Genomic DNA, 16980 nt, shown 5'->3' with positions numbered 1-16980 from the left:
ATAAAGCAACCATCCTTAGCCTTTGATATAAACTTTGCTTTTTTGCTGCTGTTGCTAAGCATTGAAATAATCTACTTGGCTGTCTCTGTTTTTTTGGTGGAGTAGTTAGATCTTCTAAATTATGTTTCATATTTGTCATATTTATTAATGCTCTGCTGAATCATATTTTATTTACTTATATTTTAAGTGTATGTTTTTAGAAACCTATTTGAGGTTTAGGATTCCTCTTCTGAATTCTTAAAAGATTTGTATTATTAATGCTGTTTTCCATGAAAACCACACCTTAGAACATCTGTGTAATAGCTACCTGAATAATGAATGGTAAGGACAATCTGTGCCCTTTAAAAAAAAGAGAGAGGGAGACATTTATTAGAATAATTTCTTTTCTGGCTTGCTAGATACTGCTTTTCATCGCAAGTAGTGTGATTTTTTGGGACTAGTTAAGTATACTGTTTTTTATATTTTTATACAAACACACATATATTACATATAATTATAAAATTTGGTTTTAATATTGAGAAAATAACCCAGCATGTTTTTGTATGTGTTGAGAAAGATTTCAGTTAATAGTTGTTAGGGAGAAAGCTTGATATGGTGCTAATAATGTTACTTGAGTCTGTAAAAAATAAATTTTTTGGCCAGCCATCTTTTTCTTTGAGTAAATTTATGTTAATTATGACAATATATTAGAGCTGTCTTATTCTACTTGACATATGAATTATGCTTATTTTCTTGTTAAATTTCTAGATGAAGCGTTCTGTCAGCCACCCTGGTTCTTGCAGTTCAGAGAGGTAAAATAACCTATTCTTTTGATCAAGTGCTCTCAAAATTATACCTACTTGGGAAAATTCTTTGGATCTTTAACCTAAAGTGGAATGTAGGCTCTGTGTGGGCAGACTCTGGCTCTGGTTTGCTCAGCATTATTTCTCTTAGTGCTCAGTGTACGGCTGACTCCGGTAGGTAGTCAGTAAAGAAAACAATGAGTGAATAAACTAGCCAGCAAGGTAAGCACCTTGCCAGCTATCATACCTTTTTTAGATGTAAATTATATCAAATGATGGCTAATAGAAATCCATTTTTGATGTATTAGGCTCCAAGCTTAGGCTTATTTTACTAGTTTTTTATAGCATCATATATTCATGCTAAGGGGTTGTTTTATTAGGAGCTAAGGTGTTACTGAAAAGAGAGAAAAACCAATTGATATTTCAAAGTACATATTCATATCAACACATTTAAAAAATTTACCTTCTAGATCTTGCTAATATCCCAGGCTATTTATCTTGGTAGGTAATATTCTTTTAAGTTGCTATGGTTGTCTTATTACAGTTGTCTTTGGAAAGTGATGAAATTATAGTGACATTAGCCTTTATTTCTCTACATTAATATAGGGTAGAGGGGAAAAAAGGTTATTATAGGATTATATGAAAGCATGTATGTGAAACTTTAGAAAATTGTAAAGCACTATAGAATTTAACGAATCTTTCATTCAGTAAACATCTATTGAATGCCTACCAAAAAACAAAGAATAAGTGCTGAGCCCCCTTATTATTTTGTCACTTCGCCCCCCTTGTGATTATGTAATTGAGGCGTCTAGTGATGTGTTTATCTAATCCTATCAGGGAATGAAGAGTTTCACCAACTGAATTTCCCATAAAAATAAAAGCTTGATTCCTTTGACAAACTTTTATTTTTATGATAGAATTTTTTTAACCTGTATTTTATCCTTTCTACCTTATTAAATAAGATACAGTAAGAGTTTTTATACTTTTTTCCTTGATGAATCAAGGTTGTCATTAAGAACAGTAATGTTGAGCTGTCATCCAGTGGTAGCCGAGATGCTGTGGAGTGTTGGTGATTTGCTTCTGTGTTGAATTTTTTAGATTGATTTTTCTAGTTTTCTGATTTTCCGAGACTGATTTTTTAAAACTAGTTTTTCTAGCCTCCGTTTGCCATTTTTATCCGCTCTTCCTGCTGTCAGTGAGTTGGCTCCTAGCGTGCTCCCATGCTGCTTGCCCGTCCCTTTTGCTCTGCTGTTTTAGATTGGATATAGATGGCACGAGATACATGCACTTGTGAAATCCATAACTTTTAGTTTTCAAACACTTGTTAACTATCTGATATGTTTACGCTCTAGCTGGACCTTCCTCTATAAAGGAAGTCATTTCTTCATTGTACCTCTTTTCCTTTTAATTTGGCTCAGAGGCTGTATTCCCTAGCTTACTAACTAGATTCTAAATGATTTGACATGTTTGTGGCCTGACCTCTGAAGCATTAGAATGTTGCTGAAATAGAACTTTGGGTATAAAAGTAGTTCCTCTTTCATTTAAAGAGAAGTCATTGAAAACTGCAGTGAAGTTGAGGATGATTTCATTTGTTGAAGTCCTTACTATTCAATTCAGTACTTTTTATTTAACTTGCAGGAGTAGCCACTCTATAAAAGAACCAGTGTCTACCCTTCACCGACTCTCCCAGCGACGCCGAAGGACCTACTCAGATACAGATTCTTGTAATGATGTTCTTCTTGAAGACCCAGATAGTAAGTTAGAAGGGCTGTGTCTCTCCCTTTGGCCTAGTCAGCAGAATTGGTGTGGGGCTCTGTAATTGTCGAAATGAAGGATACTGACAGTGAACACTGTACTCTGCTCTTTAAATAATTCCTTAATTCAGAGCTAAGCAGATAGCACACAATCAACAGAAGCTCATATATCCTCTTACAGGCACCTTTGTTATTAAGAAGTATTAAGTATCTCTTTGTAAATACCATATCTTAGATTTATATATGTAATATCAAAATCTTTTACTCCCACTACAGTTTAGTAATCTCTTAGTAATCTTATATTCCCACTATATTTGCATTTAAAAAACACGTTAGAAGAAAGCATAAATTGTGGGTAGGATTCTAGGGGAAAATAAAGGCAAGTTCTAAGTTCAAAGGAAAAAAATCAGCATTGTTACTTAAATAATTTGAAATGGCCAAGGAAAATAATTTTTTCTGGTGGTGGTGATGAATTATAGTAACATTTATTCCTGTACCTTTTTCTTCCTTATTATTAAAGAGACAGCATACTGTGATTGAATACTTTAGGAAAGGTTTTGTGATTTATATTAAAATTTAATTATTTTTCTCTTCAGAGAAAAAGCTTTGAAAGTCTGTCAGAATATCTACTTAGACAGTAGTGACGGTGATTTTCAGAGAATGCAAATATGGTATTATTATTACAACTCCATTAATAGACTTTTTCTTTTCAGAGTCTTTACTATTGCCCATGAAACACGTGGCATAGAAATTACATACAGTTCTCAATTAAGGAACAGATTGTGTTCCAAGAGTTTATTTGTAAGTCAGTTGTTTGGAACAAGATTTTATTTCCCTTATGGGAATGACATTGTGAATGGTAGTTAGATTCTTTAGATTGCCTAGAATCCAGCTAATATATAGTGGGGTTGGATTTCTAGTATATGAATATATTGAAAACATTGCTTAAGATAGCGTTGTTTTACTTAACCAGAAGGTTAAACATGTTTAATTAGAGGAGAATGTAAAGTTCATAAAGATGGTTGAGATTCTAAAAGGGACTCCTGATCATTTTCAGATCTTTAGAAGTAGATGGCTTTTTTTTTTAATGCCCATTTTTCTTATAGAACTGATCTATTTATTGATGTAGAGCGCTATTCTATGCTGATTATCATTTTGAATATGTTGGGGTAAATGAGCAAAGAAATGAAAGAAGGAAAAGGATTGAGTGTGGGAAGGGGATGGGAGAAAGAAACTTTCCTGAGCCAGTTTAGTACATCTTGGAAGGGATAAGAAAAAGGAAGATGGTTAAAGAGGTTAAGTATGGGAAAAAATGTCACCTGGGGCAGGTAATATGCATTCCTATATATACCTTGCTCTTTCTGCCTTTTTTATGCAACCCCTTTCATCCAGAGCTTATCAAGGAGTTCTTTTTTGCCTTGTACTTTTCTTTAGATGCCATTTCTTTTTTTTTCAGGGTGTCATTTTCATTTGTGATAGCTAAATTAATTTTTTCAAAGCCAGCCATTTTCCTTAGTTCTCTTCTCTTTTAGGCACTCTAGTTCTGAATTTTTGAAAACTGTTTTCATAAGATCTAAATGTAAATAGCTTATTCCATTTAACACTCCCCAATTTAGCTGTTAAGGAGTGCAACAAAATTAGTTACACACATGCATACCCACACACATACATGCATTAATATTTATATACACATGCATTAATATTTATATACATACATATATCTTAGTTCTCTAGAACTTTTTAAAATTGGCAAGTGTGGGGTAGGTCAGTTTTATCCTTAGATTTCCTTCTGTTTATCCTAAAGTTTAGTGTCCCAGTTGGTTGACAAAGCAGAGACTGAAATAATGCTCTTTCTTAGATAGTATGTTTTGCAAATTGGCAGTTTTAGTTGAAAGTCTTTATCTCAGCATATTCTTTTCCTTGAGAGATGCAGCTGCTTATACTTTTTATTAACTAGGTTTTTAAAAATTATAAAAGTAATAAATGTTCATGTTAAGTTAAAAAAAGTATGTACACGTGAAAGTGAACCTGACCATGCCAGCGTGCTTGATGTATTCACTTTGTAGCAGCAGTGATAGTTTTGTGAGCTGCATCCCAAATGGAGATGTGAAAACTTTCAGTGTGAGATACCTTGTCAGCTTTGCTCAGAAAGTCTTGTGATGCTTTGCTGTATACCTGAAACTAATACAACATTGTAAATCAGCTATACTCCAATAAAATTAAAATATTTAAAAAAAAGAAAGAAAAAGAATGTCTTGTGATGAAAAGAGCAAGACCTGAATTAGTCCTGGTTCTGTTACCAATGGTGTGATTCTTGGTTTAGGCTGGTAATCTTTCTTGGGACTTGGCTTCTTTGCCTAAAATGTGAGGATATCAACAGCATTAAAATGATCAGGCTGGAAAAGCAATAGTTAAGAAAGACTAAATTCAGTTCAGCAAATACTTACTGACTGCTCACTGTGTGCCAGCCTTGGTTCTAGTGATGAACAAAACAAGTATCTCTGCTTCAGATAGTTTCATAATTTCTCATGAACTCTGAAGTTTCTCCTTATGACTGTCAGTACTAGAAAAGTTAGATTTTTACTCTTTTAAACAGACAGTCAGAAACTTAGCAGGGAGGTAAAGGAATTTCATGTCCCTGAATAGGAAATGTTCTTTCAGGGAGGACTGGAGTTAATATTGATAGCATATTTAACCTTTTAATCAATTTCTTAATAGGACCTGTTCACTGTTCAAGAAATACACTTAATGGAGATTTGGCATCAGCAACCATTCCTGAAGAAAGCAGACTTATGGCCAAAAAAAAATCTGAATCAGAAGATCCTCTTCCATCCTTCTCTTCCTGAGGAAACAGAAGTGTCCAACTTCCTCTAAGTATTGCTATGCAAAAGCTGCTGTAATTAAACTATGTTATAGGGAGTAGTTTTTCCCTTAGGATTTCTCTGCACTTTATAGAATATTGTAAAACAAACAAACAAAAAAACAACCCACATACCTTTGAAGTGTATTTTATCTTTATACAGTTTATTTGCAAGAGTATTTTCCTAATAACTTCACAGTATGAATGTGCATCTTTTTTTTTTTTTTTTTAAACCAATGATTGTGTAACGTTTTGACATCTGTAAGGACAAATGTAGATATTTTTCTAACAAACTGTGAGGGACTGACATCTTAGTCAGTGTGTATTGTAGCTTATAAACATGAAATCTTATTAACTTAAGGTTTCAGTTTGACAGAAGTGTGATATACGTGACTTGTGCCATGGACCAAATGGTCACTTTACCCCAGCTGAAAGTGAGTTACGGTTGCAGCTTGATGGTGTTTGTATTATATTCCTTTAAGCAAAAAGGAAGCATTTAATATTTGAAATATTTTTACCCTAAATACCATGACATTGAGGATTTTTTAAAAACCAGACTGTGCTGTCCTTCATATATGAAGTTGACACTACTGATTTGCCAATACCAAATGTTGGGTTAAAGTATTTAATTTTTACTTATTTATTTTTCTGTTGCATCAAAAAAAGGATTGCATCCCAACTTTTATGACCTACCAAATTTAAGATATGTATACATTGTTATTTACATTGTTCGAGAAAAGGTTAATGTTGTAGTGACTTTGCTCACTTCCACCAGAGAAATAAATGACTTGCAATGGAAGAGGATTTTAGTGCTTTTTTCCTAAAATAGACATTAAGCTGCTGTTTTAAGGTATTAATGTTTGCAGCTCTTTAGAATATCTAGACATTTTTTATTTATAAATATTTATAAAAAAGGAATCTGTCAAGGTGACTGCCCTACGTAACTTGAGAATGGCATTATTTAATTAAAGAACAAATAGCATTTTTTGGTAGTGCCTGTCCATACCTATTGTCAGTGTTTGCCTTGTAAACTGTTTTTTCAGTTCACTTTGGAGTGACGGTTTTGTCCAAGGTTTTGGATGAGGAGCACTTTAAAACAAACTGGTTTGGTGTTTTTTAGTTAATCATATGTTTAATAAATATGTGGTTTTTGCATTCGAACTCATCATATAATACATTGTATTTTTTACATTTATTAATAGCTTGTCTGATCTTTATCAAGTGGTAATAATATTCTTTATTGCTTTGATTTTACTTGTATATTCAGACATAGTAAATACACAATGACACATATTTTTAGTTTTTTTGCTGGTGAGCTTAGGATAGTGTGTCCTATTTCATTTTAAATTTCTCTTGTAAGTTTATGTGGGGATTTTTTAAAAAGAGTTAATATTTGGTATTTCCTTATTAAAATAAGTCTGTCGTTATAGGCTTTCTTCCTTAAGTTTAAAATGGACATAAACAATCTATATACATTAATATACATTTAGATAAACTGTATGCTACTTAAAGTATTTGTGATTTTAAATAACACATAGGTCATTAGACTATGTTAAGAGGAATCTTTTTCTGCTCATATGTTGTACTTCATATGTCTGATTTGAGAAAAAAGTTTGATAATGTAGTGTTTTCATGTTGAGCGAGTAATCAGGTTTTTTGCTTCTTCTATTTTTTTATTTTTTGTAGTAAGAATGAGGAGTGATAAGACCGTGAAGGTCAAGGTGCTACTAATTGTGGGAGTTTTTCTGGTAGTTTTTTTTTTTTAACCAATTGGTTTATAATGAAAACACTATAACAAAGCTTTTGAACTCATGGAAAATAAATCTATTTTCTATTGCTTAATCCAAAAATATGAGTTCCTAAACAGTTTTATGTAAATGTTTTTAAAAATAAAATACAGTTATTTCTGGTTCATATCATTTTTTTCTCCTTGAAACAGGTGCTTTGAACACGTTTGCTATATTCCTAAGTATGGCTTTTATTGTGACTGGAGCCACCTTTTTTCCCTAAGGAACCAACACATTTGTGAAATTATTTTTTTTAAAGGGATATCAATGTATCTTGAATTACATCTAGGTTTTGATCTTGAGTTGGTAGCATGAAGCAACCTTTAAATCTTCCGGGAACCTTGAGGAGCCCAGTTTATTTTCAAGTGTGACTGACTTTTCTGAATTTTAAGAAAAAATGAACCAAATAAGAACAATTTCATAAGAATTTTAGTTTGTTAGGATTTTCTGTAATGTATAACTATTGGTTGTTCTTGTTTTGCTTTATCTAAGCCATGGGGTTATTGAGAAATTTGGAGACTCTTGGTATATCAGTGATCTACTAAGCAGAACCAGTGCTTGCTTTTGTTTTGAAGTGCGTGGTTTCTGTTGTGTGGGAATCCAAGGTTTCTGTGATTAAAGCAACTTTGATGAGAATTCTTTTGTAAATGGACCAAATTTGAACTTTGTTATAGTACACCGAATTATTGTATTATCTTCAACTAGGATAAATCCAGAAATGGATGCTATTGCTTACATTCCAAGGCAAGAGATATAAAGTGTCTTCATTTTGACAGTCGCCATGGAACTTCACCCTGAATTGTAGATTTTCACTGTGTGTTATTATGCTTAGTGTTTAGAAATTATCATAAGATCTCAGGAAATGTATCCTTGTAATATGTCAGTATTTTATTGCTGTTTATACTGATTTTGTACACATTATCGTATCATTAATTTGGACTCTGCCAATTCTTTGTTTCTTTTATTAAATGAAGTGCCTCTGGGTCTGTGCTTTGACCCTTGCTTCTGCCACTTGGTACAGAGGGAATATCCTGGCCTGTAAGAAAGCTTGGTTAGGCTGCAGGAGCTCCTTTGCGGAGGTCTCTCTGTGAATAGCCCTGGTGGGGTAAGTAATTGTAGCTGGTAGATAGGGCTTCCTTCTCATGCTTTCCAGTTCCACAGTCCTCCTTTCTTTGAATTCAGACTGAATTTTTTTTTTTTTAATTAGCTTTCTTTTTACTAAAGTAATTCATGTACATAATTTAAAAAATCAAATAGAACTAGGAGGCTTATAATGAAAAGGAGTAGTTCCCTCTCTTACAGCCCTGGAGACAAGTACTTTTAGCTCTTAGTGGTTTGTTCCAGTATTTACCTTCCTATTTGAAAATATGTTTTATTACGCTTTCTTGATTTGTCAATTTTAGAAATGACTTTTTGAATTCCTTTTATGGCAAGCAGGATCACTTTTCTTATATCTTTACCTCCCCAATTCCTCCCATTGCAGATTAATCACAACTTTTTGTTGAATTGATAAATATAAATGTTGTGTATTGATCAGTATCAGTTATTTCCTGTCACTGTTTCCTTTCTACTAGAATCTTATTTTTCTTCGAATTACAATCATAATTGCCTGATTTTAAAATTTGCTTCGTTTTTTATGTACCTGTCACAGTGATTTTCCGAAGGCTTAAATGCTAAAAAAAAAAATCAGATAATCTATCAATTCCTTTTTTTTTTTCTTTTCCCTTTGGGGACATTTTTTCCACAGTCCTTCATCTTCTGCCATCTGGACCATTGCTCTCCAGGCGCATGCATGGCTCTGTGGTCACTCTGGGATCCCTTTGTTTTTCAGTCTCAGGTTGGATCTCCTGTTTATTGGATCTTCTTTCTTGATTTACTGCACTTTTTTTGCCAAAGCATATCCACTACCAAAAACTTCCTGGGAAAATGTGCATGAGAGGTAAAGATTTTGAGGCTTTATAGGTCTGAAAATGTCTCTGTTCTTGATTGATTGGTAATTTGGAGTCTCTGTTGAAAATAATTTTCTCTTAGAATGTTAAAGGCAGTGCTCCATTGTCTTATAGTCTTCATGATTCCTGTGAAAATTCTGATACCATTCTTTTACATGGGACCTGTTTTTACACTCTGGAAGCTTTTAAGAGCTTCTCTTTACCCCCAACATTTCATGAGGTTGTCTAGGTCTTTATTCATTCATGTTGGTGGGTATGTGACTTGGTGGAATCTTTCAATTTGCAGACTTGTGTACTTCAATTCTGGCAAATTCTTTGTGTTACTTTTTGATAATTTTCTCTCCTCCATTTTCTCCATCCTGTTTTTCTAAAATTCCTGTCATTTGAATGTTGGACCTCCCAGGTTGAGCCTCTAATTTTAAAAATCTTTCCTCTCCTAAATTGTAGTATTCTGATTGTTCTTTTTCTATCCCTCTAGCTTTTCTGTTGAATTATTTTTTAGCTGTATCTGTTAATTTCTAAGATATCTTTTTTGCTCTGTTCTATTTTCTTGAGGGTGATTGTGTTTTTTTTTTTTTCTCATGGCTTTCCTGTTTCCTGCATTGTTTCCTGTTCTGTTTGTTGTGGGCTGTGTCTTCCATTCTGAAGGCTTTAGGAAGTTGGAGTGGTCATCCATTCATATTAAGAATTAGGTACTGAAAAGCTAACTTCGTGGTTCTTTATGTGTGGGCTGGGTTTATCAGTTTTCTGCCTTCAGGCAGAGAGCTGGCCTTTTTTTCTTGGAGTTCCCTAAATTTCAGAGGAGGTCTTTTCTTTGGAGCTATTCAGTTTCTCTAGGAAGGATTCCTGGGTACTGGCAGGAGGGGGTGGCAGGGGAAAGGGCTGGGAACTCCATAGTTTGTATGGTGGTTTTTACTTAATCCTTCTAATTTTGGACTCCCCATACCCTGCCCTACCCCATCCCAGTCTTCTATGTTGGGTGACCCTCAGGTTCAGTTTCTCCTGTGGATGGGGTTTGGGGATGGGTGGGTTGTCTGGCTGTGGAGAGTGGGAGAGGACCTGGGGTCCAGTTGCTCATTTTACAGACGTCTAGTCCTAACTTCAGCTCTATGCCTCACCCCCTTTTTCTGCCGTACCTGCTGCTTCCAAGTCCTGAACTTGTCAGGTGTTTGGTGAGTGTATTTGTTAGTTGCTCCCTTCTGGGTACATAGGCTTTAACTTCCTCTACTCTGCTAGGTTAGTTATCACACCTCCTCCTGGTTTTTATTTTTATAAACTTTGTTGAAATCTCATGGCTACGTAGTCTGTTCTGACATGTTGGTCAGTCTGTCATGTTTAACTGGAAGTCTAGGTTTAAACTGTAATAATGTGTAGAAAATAAAATTTTTGTAGTATTGTTCTGTAATTCATTCTTTCCACTCTAATGATTTTCAGTTAATATGGTTTTACTATACTACCTACCTCATAGGGTTGTTGTGAGGATTAGAAGAATCAATACATATGAAGCACTTAGAACAGTGCCTGGCACATAGTATGTGTTAATAAGTATTAGCTATTATTAATATTGTCACCATTATTATTATTACTGCTATCACTCTTAATTCAATAATCTGTTTAGACTTGAGTAAAGGTGTTTTCACTAAAGGAAGAATTATTGATATATGGGAAAATCTAGTGTTTGATATTATTATTATTTTTTAAGATTTTTTTAGATGGACCATTTTTAAAGTATGTATTGAATTTTTTACAATATTGCTTCTGTTTTATGTTTGGTTTTTTTTGGCTGAGAGGCATGTGGGGTCTTTATTCCTCAAGCAGGGATCGAACCCACACCCCCTACACTGGAAGGCAAAGTCTTAACCACTGGACCGCCAGGGAATTCCCTAGTGTTTGATATTATTGACCTTACATTTAACTAGACTTCACATGAAATATTCGGAATAAATGTTATGTAAGACACCTTAAAGCCTTAAAAATGCAGTCACTAATAGTTACACTAAAAGTTTTCAAAGCATATAATAATGATTTTGATGTGGTTTTAAGCTTTATTGGTATTGCTTTATTTTAATCATCTAAATATGAAGTAGAGAAAACAAAGTTATGGAGGTGATGTTTATATGCCTACAGCCAATAGATGAGATACTCTTTGAATATATAGACTATAGAAGTAGAGAAATAGTGGACTCCAGTCACTGCACCTATGACCTAGTGGATGTTTGTATACTTTTCAGAAAATGCTTTGAACTTATGTGAAGCAGAATGTCTGCATTTGCTCAATTTTAACTATCGTCTTTGTGTCTGGATTAAGAGTGTATATGATAACACTGAATTCTAATTCTTAGAGGTGAACTGTGAGTAGGTACTGATACTACTCTTTTTATGGATAGTGAGTTGCATACTTCGAGGAAGGGGATTTTTATTTGTAAGGAGATTTGCATTCTCTCTCGCTAAAGTAGAGTCCCATGGTTGTGACAAGTGGCTATAGATATCAGTACCACTAGAGATGCTGGAAATTTTTCTACAAAAAGAATGGCCATTTGCTTAGTGTGAATAAACCCCTTTGCAAATTACCAGGATGACTTTGGTAGGACAGATAAAACAGGTAGCCATGGGCAGGGTCAAACAGTGCCTGCTACTAGCTTTGAAGCTGGCATTTCCCCACCCCCACACCCCCACCCCGATGTAAATATATTATCTTTATTGTGTCCCCTTATTCTTTGCTTTGATGTTTCATCTCTGGAACTTTACTGTCTACATCTTTAGAGCCCTTATGCTGCCTCTTCTCCAAATGCAGCTACTAATCTAGTATATTTTCATAGGATGGAATTTCCCCTTTCTGTCCTATAATGTGCTCCTCTTTCCCCCCCCACCCCCAGTAGTATTTTGTTGGTCTCTTTGATAATAAAACACTTAATATGGGCCAGCTGCTTTACCTCATTTTAGCTTCATAACAAAGATGTTAAAGTATAAGAATACAAGAGCAACCAGGATACACAGAACTAAGATGAACTCACATGTGATTGATTAGAATGATAAATATTTCGTAACTATATCCTGAAACAAGTATTTAAATTACGCCTTCATTTAGTTTATATGCTTCTGGACTAATGTTAGTTGCTGAATAAATGACTAACCCAGAATTTATAAAACCCAGAACTATGGAAGGGAGGATTACATTTTGATTAATTGCAATAGATTAAACAAGTGAATTAACATACAGGAATATTAGCAAATTAAGTAATTCCTTTGACATCAGTGAGGGGTAATATATTCAGAATACCAAAGATGAATAAGATATATGACTCTAATGAATTTCCTCAGTGTCAGAGTGAGAGGAGGATGCTGTTGATAGTTGTGCTTTTGAAAGTTGTCACAAAGAATGTTTTATGCACTTAAATCTCAATATAAAGTATATTACCAGATTTGGTAGTATGGGGACAGTTAGGAACAAAGGAGAGAGAATAGTGTCATAAAAGGATCCATGGCTGTCAGGAGCTATACCCACACACTCTTCTTTCCCACCCTCTCTTGGTATTAGTAGGCAGAGGTGGTCATTTTGGGTGAGATGTAGCAGTTTAGGATTGAAGAATAATGAAGAATACTTATGTGTAATGAAAAGGAGGGGTTCTAGGAAAGCATTCCAGTCCCGCTCAGTGCTATCATCTCTCTCTCCCAGCACTTTGGACTCTGAGAGAGCTGAGTGATTCCCCCCATTCCTCTTTTTTTTTTTTTTTAAAGCAGTACCTGAATACATTCTTTTTACTGAGTAATCATTTAGACGATGTGAATAAAGTGAAAGTTCACTTTGACACCCCACTCTCCCAGGGATAATCACTATTCTGCTGTGTATCCTTCCAGACCTTTCCTCTATGCTTTGACTTTTATTTTATGTAAGTGTAAGTGACTCTTATGCAGTCATTCAGATCAGCTTATCAAAAGCAAGGTGCTTAAGTAAACAGTGGCACATCTATGTGGTACAGCTGGTAATAAAGGAGAAGGTGACTCTACATATCTCTGTAAGTATTTGTAGTGTGTGACAGTAGAATAATTCTGACCTCTGCCGTTATTGACCTGACATTCTAGCTCTTTTATTTTCTTTTTAACCCTTCTATGCAAGGAACTGTGAATTGATGGCTTTTTCTAGATAGCTAGAATGAGGCCACTTTCTTTTGAAAGACAATCCTGGAGTTTCTAGTGCTTTTCTTTTTTTTTTTTTTTTTTTAAAGAACTTTTATTGAGATACAGTTAAGATACAATAAACTGCATATATTTAGAGTGTACAATTTGGTATTTTTTTTCTTATTAGTAATGTATATATGGCAATCCCAATCTCCCAGTTCATTCCCCCCCAAGCCTCCCCACTTTCCCCACGTGGTATCCATATGTTTGTACTCTACATCTGTGTCTCTGTTTCTGCCTTGCAAACTGGTTGTCTAGTGCTTTTCTTTAATTGTGTGTGTGTGTGGGGGGGTTGGTGTGTACAGTTTTGTATGCATATTTTTCAATTGTGGACAGTGCCATATTGTTTTGAGATGTGTTTAGTTATTTATGTTCAGTTTTACAATTGATTTTACAAGTTGACCTACAAAGGATAAAATAAGTTTGCTGTAGAAGCTACCACAACTTGGTCAAAATAGTGTGTGTTCTTTGTTTGTTTGGCAGCAATCAGAAGTGTGGCCTAGAGATGGTAAAAGTTAAGAGTCCAGATTTCTGTCTTGGAATGTGTACATGATTAAAAACCTTCATTTGACAAATTTATATGGTAAATGAGCATGCAAGAAATACCTCTTAAGTCTTACCATCAGAATCAGACTCTGTACTTAAATAAGAAATTTCTATACTTGCCCTTTTCCTGTGGCATTTGTGGTTACTAGGTTATACAAGTGTTTCAGCATGCCTTCAGAACTGGCATATCCAGACAATTGTTTAGAGTTCCTTGCCGAGACATCCCATCTTGGGTGAGGCCTTAGAATGCAAGTCATACATACAGCTTCTATTCGACTTTACTATTTTGTTTGTTTTCTTGTTTTGTGGTTGTTGGCCAGAGAGAAGTGTGAGGCAGTAAATACCTGTGGTTTAATGTACTTGACCATTGACATACTGTCTTTGGGTTTTTTTTTCCCTCCTATGCCAACTCTGCTCAGTTAGTTGTGGCTTTCGGGGATTCTGAGTTTGAGGCTAGGATCAGCAGAGAGTGACCTACCTACTTGATTAATGGTGTCTGCTGTGGGCTTGGTGAGGAACGTGTGGGAATGGTGGCAAGGATAGACTGTCATCCAGATTATAGGGCAATGATGATGGTCTGACTGCAGAACTTTGCTAGATTACATTTTTAAGCACTCACAATAAACAAAGTTGAACAATTCATAATTGATTCCCTGTTTTCAGTTTCCACTATCATACTAGGGTGAACTTAATCATGTGTATATATTTTTAAATGAAAACAAAAATAACCATCATCTCTCGCTATTCAGGGCAAGTGTATATGTGTGCATGGGTAGTGCACACCACTAACCTACTGGCAGTGCCTTTGTGAATTCGAAAACCTTTGCAGCCTTAATGTGGTGCTCAGGAAAACAAAACAAAACAGTGCCATACTTTTAAAAAACTATAAAAAGTATGAGTTTAGGAAGTGAAATTCTATAGCATACTAGTGCTTTGCATATGTCACCTTTTGTGTTTGGATCACCCTTAGTCATCACTTGAGAGAAGAGTTTTAGTTCATTTGTGGTTTTGCGTAGGTAGCAAACCTCGTTTGACAAGTTCCCCTTCTTTCTCCTTGCTGTGTTTTTACAATACAGGCCATGACTTTTTGGGGAAGAATGTACAGATTACAAGTTTTCTTTCTTGCTTTTGTGAATCAGGCTATGTTGGCCACACAGTGTCCTTACATTTGGCCTGAGTCATGAAGCCTAGCAAAATGTACCTACCAGTGACCTATCGTTTTTTGTCCTCATAACAGTCTCTTTGGGGGGGACAGGTGACTTCCTCAGCTGTAGTTTGCATCTCTCACTTTCAGATTTGAAACGTTCAGGTGTTGTTCTTTTTTTTTGGGGGGGGTATGAAGGGAGTAAAGGAATGGATGTAATTTTTTAGATGATCTTTTTAAGTTCATTACTACCTTGCTCTAGAGACAGTAAAAGGCTCATGATGTGATTTTATTTTTTTGCCTTCTGTCAAAATTCTGTATGTTATCTCAACCTTCCCTTTTTACCAGCTGTGAAGAAATCATGGCTGTATGTTATAAAAATCATGGTTGAATGTTAGAAGTAAGTTTCTAAGAGCTTCCCAATATTACCTGTAATTAGCCAAAGAGAGAGTCACATGAACTTTTCCAATTCTAACTTTCCTTTTTTCTTCTTCTTACTTGCTTTTTTTTATCTTTTTCTCTATTTTTTAATGGCTCAAACAAAATAGAAGTTTTTTTTAATTGAGGTATAATTGACATATAACATTATATTCATTGCAGGTATGCAACAGGATTTAATATTTGTTAACTTTTTCTCCAGTTTTGATTGATGGTGATCTCGTCCCCCCAAATAGCCTCCTCAGTATCTACGCATTTGGTGGACTGTTTTGGAAAATGAATCATTTGGGAAGAGTGGGGAGTTATTGGGGGCATCTAAATTTAGGATAGGTCATATATTTATTCACCTCTTCAAAAAATTTTGTTCAGTAAGTATTTATTGACCACTTACTAAGTGCTGTGTTTCTAGTATTCATCTTTGCTGTCTAATTCTCCAGTGTACGTAAAACACTATTTTTAATAGTTAATATAAATTGACTATCTTAACTATAGTTGGCTTTCATAAATTTTCACTTTTTTAGTTAACTAGTTGAATAGTATTAATTATTCACATTTGCACGCTAATATAAATAAGCAAGCATTAGAAAGTATCATGGTTTTTTTAAATAGCTTTTTCTTTGTGTGTATAAATATCAGAAACATAAACATGTAATTTCTTTTTTTGCCTTTTAAATGTCAATTTTTGGTTAGTTGTAGCTAATACATATGCTTCTTACAACAAGAGTTTGTGGGTATTTAAATGAACAATTTGTAACTTTAGGAGTTAAATAAATTGGAAATATTGAAATTGATAGAAAAGCTAGTCTCTAAATAAACCTAGTAACATAATAGCAAAAATGGCTTTAGATTAATATAACTAAGCACTCTAATTTTGAAACATTTTCAGGATAGGATTTTTATTCCCAGGGGAAAAATAAACTTCATTTAAAAATATATGTATAATTATTTTGTGAGTATTCTTTTTCCTTCCAAATGCCAAAAGGTGTACTCTATTTTTGTTATGAAAATCCTGCTTGTTTAAAGTATTGTAGCAATTTTATAATCAATAAAACTGAGCCATGTCAACAGTATGGGGGAAAATGCTTACTAAATTTGCCATGTCACTAAGACAAACTTTGAAAATTTAAGGAAGGGTAACTTTTGCTTTAAAAGAAAAATATGACAACTGGTTTGCTGCGCACTTAAATATAAAATCTGATTGGCTAAGTTAAAATTAGTGCTGTGATGTGAGAGAAGATATTAGGAGAATAACAGTTCACCTTTACATGAAAACATTAAGTGGATCACCTTCTCTGGCAGGATCAGGGCTTCCCCACCTTGGCTGCGCATTAGAAACCCCCAGGAGCATTTAAACTTCTTGATGCTAGGCTGACCCAGACCAATTACAGCAGCATCTCTGGGAGGTTATCAGTATTTTTTAAAGATCCTCGGTAATTCCAATGGGTAGCCAGGGTTGAAAACCAGTGAGCTAGGTGGAAACACCTACTCCTACTGTTGCATTTAAGAAGAGGTGTATAGAGAGAGCATTAAAGTGCGGGGCC

The 16980-nt window shown here is 34.6% G+C and overlaps 1 protein-coding gene across 3 annotated transcripts in view; it reads left to right on the top strand.

Moving 5' to 3' along the window:
• PLEKHA3 (pleckstrin homology domain containing A3) overlaps positions 1–16496 on the top strand; it is a 36369-nt gene extending 19873 nt beyond the window's left edge. For all 3 annotated transcript variants that reach the window (XM_057744882.1, XM_057744881.1, XM_057744880.1), the window contains 3 exons: positions 748–791; positions 2421–2536; positions 5255–16496. In XM_057744882.1, coding sequence (XP_057600865.1) covers positions 748–791; positions 2421–2536; positions 5255–5382 — 288 coding nt within the window. In that variant the 3' untranslated portion in view covers positions 5383–16496. The remainder of the gene's footprint in view (positions 1–747; positions 792–2420; positions 2537–5254) is intronic.
• The last annotated feature ends 484 nt before the right edge of the window (positions 16497–16980 follow it).

The sequence above is a fragment of the Hippopotamus amphibius genome, chromosome 8 (genome assembly GCF_030028045.1).
Source record: "Hippopotamus amphibius kiboko isolate mHipAmp2 chromosome 8, mHipAmp2.hap2, whole genome shotgun sequence".
NCBI classification, from domain to species: Eukaryota; Metazoa; Chordata; class Mammalia; order Artiodactyla; family Hippopotamidae; genus Hippopotamus; species Hippopotamus amphibius.
This window is presented reverse-complemented; position numbering and strand designations above follow the sequence as displayed.